The sequence below is a fragment of the Fusarium tjaetaba genome (genome assembly GCF_013396195.1).
Source record: "Fusarium tjaetaba strain NRRL 66243 chromosome Unknown NRRL66243_c0000524, whole genome shotgun sequence".
Lineage (NCBI taxonomy): Eukaryota > Fungi > Ascomycota > Sordariomycetes > Hypocreales > Nectriaceae > Fusarium > Fusarium tjaetaba.
The window spans coordinates 1-4897 of record NW_023501720.1 but is presented as its reverse complement, the minus strand read 5'-3'; the positions used below and the strand labels follow the sequence as shown (position 1 = coordinate 4897).

At 45.7% G+C, this 4897-nt stretch overlaps 3 protein-coding genes across 3 annotated transcripts in view; 2 read left to right on the top strand and 1 right to left on the bottom strand.

Annotated features, from left to right (window-relative positions):
* Window positions 1-193, bottom strand: part of FTJAE_14026 (uncharacterized protein) — a gene marked incomplete at both ends in the record, with an annotated part of 237 nt that extends 44 nt beyond the window's left edge. Inside the window, one exon of the mRNA XM_037347224.1 lies at window positions 1-193. This exon is cut by the window's left edge and continues 44 nt beyond it. Within this exon, the coding sequence (XP_037198959.1) occupies window positions 1-193 (193 nt within the window).
* A 967-nt stretch (window positions 194-1160) lies between these two features.
* On the top strand, window positions 1161-2032 carry FTJAE_14025 (uncharacterized protein; the record flags this gene model as incomplete). Its single annotated transcript, XM_037347223.1, has 3 exons — window positions 1161-1315; window positions 1526-1569; window positions 1620-2032. 3 exons carry the CDS (start codon window positions 1161-1163, stop codon window positions 2030-2032), a joined length of 612 nt encoding a protein of 203 aa, XP_037198958.1.
* Window positions 2033-2771: 739 nt separating this feature from the next.
* On the top strand, window positions 2772-3194 carry FTJAE_14024 (uncharacterized protein; the record flags this gene model as incomplete). The annotated part of the gene is made up of 1 exon (XM_037347222.1): window positions 2772-3194. One exon carries the CDS (start codon window positions 2772-2774, stop codon window positions 3192-3194), a length of 423 nt encoding a protein of 140 aa, XP_037198957.1.
* Window positions 3195-4897: the final 1703 nt, after the last annotated feature.

The window sequence follows — 4897 nt, the reverse complement described above, 5'->3', positions numbered from 1 at the left end:
CGGCATAATAGTCGATGCCGTTACTGCGCGTAATAGTCGACACAATCGTGTACTCAGTTGTCTCGGGGGCGGAAGAAATGCTGTCGGTGGTCTTTGGGGCAGCAGCGGTGGCGACAGGGGTTGAAGTGATTTCGGGCTGCGCTGCGATGGGGAGGGCGAGCATAAGAGCTGCGAAGGCGATTGATCGTGCCATTTTGTTTTTTCTTGGGTAAAACGTGTGACGTTTGAGGAACGAATATTAAAGAGAGACCTTGTCAAAAAGTTGCATATGCAAAAGAATGTAATTATTGTGTTTTGTACTTATATGGGTATTTGTCGGTATTTAAAATCATGAGCTAATGCGTCGGTGATAACGCGGTGTGACATCCAGCCAAACTCAGACATTTATACGATAAAGGATTCGACGAATAGTTCCACTCTGATCCTTTAGACTATTAATAGCGGTAATAAAATGAATTGTTTTAAGCGATGGCGTGTCTATTCCTGTTCGAGACTATGCCAAGAATTTCCAGTGTACGCGAAGAGATCTCCGAAACAAAAGTGCTTTGGCCCACTTTCACGATAACGTATACCCTACACTCAGAGGGTCAGAGGGTCTGAGACCCTGAGGGGCGTTATTAATTAAGTCGATGAACAAACTTATCTTAGAAAGCCTCTTACTTAGGTGCAAGCTTCTCAGGGTTTTTGAATCCCGTAGCCGGTAGTTAACAAGCCCTCGCGGTTGTTGTCATTTCTTCAACTTAAGATCGTCGAAATTCAGATCAATAGGCTTAGCTGCGCTCGCGAAATGAGTGAGGTCCCACCATGAAAACTTCAACTAAGGATAAATACTTAAGGTATCGAAACTCTAGAGAGTCATAAGCTTTGGCAATATTACAGACTGGTCTGAAGTGTTTCATTGATCGTGGACTAAGACCATTGGCATCAGAACCGTGTCTATGGTGCGTCTGTGATCTCGATGATAGGTGCTGACTGTGCAGAATCCCTGAAAGATAATTCTTTATGTCCTTGTAGACTGGAGGATCGCGCTGTTGTCAAGCTCTGCCTCCTGGGTCTTAGATTGCCCCTTTGTCATCGCCTTGGGCCACGTACAGTGGATCTGTATGCCTCCGGCTGGAATCGACTTGTTCCTGATCCTTTAGTTATAGGAAATGTAAATAATGTTTGCTCTCCGTCGTCTTCCACCGAAAGCCTCTTTATTGTCTACTGGACTCCTGTTCGAGTTTTCTTTCGCTGCTATGCTATCCAGAACCCCCTGGCGAGCATTAGAACGAACTCGATCTGGACGTTGGACATCAGCACCTCCCACTAGTAAGTAGGTCTATGTTTCGCAAATCAGTGGATGAAAGAGTACTATAGTCTGTTTCTCTTGTACAGGTGACAGTGGCAAGCTGTTACGCAGAAGTTCACATAGACTAAGAGAACAGTAATGATCTTACCGATTATCGATGTACCACTGGGGCATGGTCACCGGGGCATGACCTCTCTTCTGTTCGTATCATATCTCCTTGCAATCCATCCATAGGACCAAGAAAATCTGTAACCTACTCACAAACATCAACACTACCGGTACGTCAGCGGAGACTTCTTGTTTCGATTTTGATACTGATCACACCTAGATATCATGGCAAACCGCGAAATCGAGTACCTTGTTCGACACCGAGTAAACCGACAAGAGAGCACTGTCAAGTTTCTTGTTGAATGGACAGACGATACCCCGCGATCTTGGGAAGCCGAGGAATATCTACAAACGATCGATCCCAAAGCGCTCTATAGCTACTGGGAAGAGCGTGGTGGGCGAGACCACGTCACACTACTTGTAGAGTTTCACGTCTACAAGGTGAAATCGAAGGGTTGGAAGAGAGGAGAATGGGCCTACAACTGTCAGTGGGTTGGATGCCCGCCTGATCAAAACACTTGGGAACCGGAGGATAAGATCTTAAGCAACGCTCCGGCTGCAGTTGCGGATTGGGAGGCCCGAGAAGCCGCCCGTCAAGCCAGGGTGGAAGCTAGGAACGCAGGAAAGAAGTAGGAGGCCGGGGATGATACTACACCGACGAATCCTTAGAGGATCAGTCGAGATGGGAGTGACGCCACTTCTGGATGTCAGCAAGTGTAGATAGATAGCAGGAATCCCACCCCGTACGTGGAAGCAAAGCGAAGTTTGGAACCTCCAGAGTCATGAGTAAACGTGGCAGACAGATCTAGAGAGATTGGTAGACTCAACTCGCAGTATCCCGTAGCAAATTGATCTGAACCTTTATCAATCGCCCTGTCCCGCATAGTAGCCAAGTTTCCAGTATATCTGTCAAGACCGGAGCACTGTTAGAGAACCTGAGCTAGTTGGATCTTGAATTTTGGCCGTTATACAGTAGTGCGTCAAATGTGAGCTCCGCTGACCGGAGCCCCGCAATCAGGAAAATGCAACATGTGGAACCATTCAATATACAGCAACTCCTTAGCAAGAAGTTTGCCGTATACAGAACACGGCAGTAAATGAATCTTGTACATATTCTGTTCGCCTACAAGGTGTAGTACGTCCTCAAAGGGACGTTCACAATAGCCAAAGAATGGAATCCGTGATCTTGCTGAACAATGACTTAGCTCTGGAACACATTCGCCCCTTTGTCTACTGTATGTCTTGTTCGGAATATGTAAATTTGTATAAAACGCATCAGCAGGACCTAAGGAGCCTACATAAAGACCTCAACACGATTGTCGTTCAAATAATAACAAGGTTTCAAAATCGCTTCTGCTTATTATCACACAATATGGCCGCCAACCAAGATGACCAAGAGTACGAAATCGAGCGCTTCGTACGCCACAAAGTCAACAGACGAAAGAAGACGGTCCAGTTTCTCGTCAAGTGGAAAGGCTACGACGAACCAACGTGGGAACCCGAGGCCCTCATGCAAGAAACCGCTAGCCGCACAGTGTATCGGTACTGGCGGAAATGCGGTGGCGGTGGTCCTGCTACTTATTTAACACACTACCACGTTTTCAAAGTTCTGGCCAGAGTGTTCAAGAAGGGTAAATGGTACTACCACTGCCAATGGGTGGGTTATTCGGACTCACATAAGGATACCACTTTGGAGACCGTAAAGAAGGTAGAGAGGATTGCGAAGGATGTGGTTGATGAGTATAAGGCTAGTCAAAGAGGTGGTAACCAGAACATTCCACCCGCGAATCGTTAGAGCATAATTCGATTAGAGAACTTAACAGATACGATAATGAACTTAACTGACATGCGAATATCTGAATAACTAGCACTCCTTATCAAGTGACCAAGTTGTAACAAACCGTAGCCACACCTTTAGACCCCCAGGCTCGCGCAACATAATCATGCCATTTCTGAGGACTGATAGAGCAGAGCTGTAGGCTGGTACCTTGGTCACGAGTGGCCATGCGATAAAGAACCGATAATGGAATTGGAAAGAACGCAGAACTTGGTCTTGCCAGAGCGTAGTAAACGTTAGACGACATACAATAAGCACCATCTTGCAACACTCTCCTGGATTCTCCAAGTCTAATCTCATTTCCATCACAGATAGTGTAGATTTGTCTTAGAAGGGTAATCGTGACGATATCGGCGTCGGAAGGACGACCTCTCTGGTCAGCTATGAAAGAGTATTCTTTGCTCGCAGAGCCTTTCTTTGAAACAAATACCTCACTGTCCGGCATTAGACATCCAGATCCCCATTGGTAGTTAAGTAATAGATGTTATAACTAGACCGCATGGAGGGGAAATTTAAGAATGAAGTTACTGTATTAGAGAATCTTCTGGTTAGAGATAGGTAGAGATTGTGGTGGTGTGAGGACCCCGAAGCTAGTTTTAGGCTGTTAAAGATTACTTGATGCCTGAAAGGACTTGGTTATATCGTGAAAATTCTATGCTGCTTGTACAGACAGTCCCGGATCAGTAAGGATCCCAAGTAAGTCAAGCAATGTAAATATTCTGCTATATCCACACACTCAACCCGATTTGAATAAAGAAATCGAGGAACTCTGAGTCTATTTTTATTTCTTTCACATCCAGAACATCAAGCTGTGACTAAAGGTGTTGAAATAACAATCAATCAACTCATTGTTTGAAAGGGCATTGTTAAATGGCTTAGAACACAGGCCTCTTGCCGCGGTGCAGATGTTCGTCTTTGTAGGTTCTGAACACAATGCTGAAGCGTGATAGATAGCTAAGCCACAGACCTAAACTGCGGGAAGCATATATATCATTGAACATGAATTATTCGCTCCCATAATTGACAAAATGTTCTTCAAAAACTATCAACAACTCCGAAATTATCAACAAGGAACAACAACGATGTCCGAATCACAAATCCGACCGCTATCTGAATCGCACCTTGAAGTCTACCAGCGGCTTTTGGATCAATTTGACGATTCAATAAGATACCTCAACAACCCGATCAGAGTATGCCGCCGCTCCTTGGACAACATTCTCTTACGCCTCCATGGGAATGGAATGAATGACTCGATCATTAGAGTTGAACTTGAGTGCCGTCAATATTACCTATCCCTTGGCGGCGAGGACGAGCACCTTCATCCGTTTTGCTATCTCGAGTGTTTAAGTCTGGAATACAGACCAATTCCAGGGTTTGAACCTCGACGTGAACATGCCTTGTGGGGAACAGGTGGCTGGCCAATTGAAGGCACCTGGTTAGACAGCCTCAGACGTCGAATCTTACCCGAGCTCATAGACTTGTCTGATGACGCAGCGAAGGAAAAGCGCGTCGGTCAACTGAAGCATTCACCTTTAGCAAGTCCGTGGCCTTTCGAGTACGGTTGTGGCATGATTCCATTGCACGCCGCTGCGACTGAATTATATCTATCTGACCTGGAACCAGTTCAGTTGATGAAAAGACCCAACTCAGTGGAGTACGCC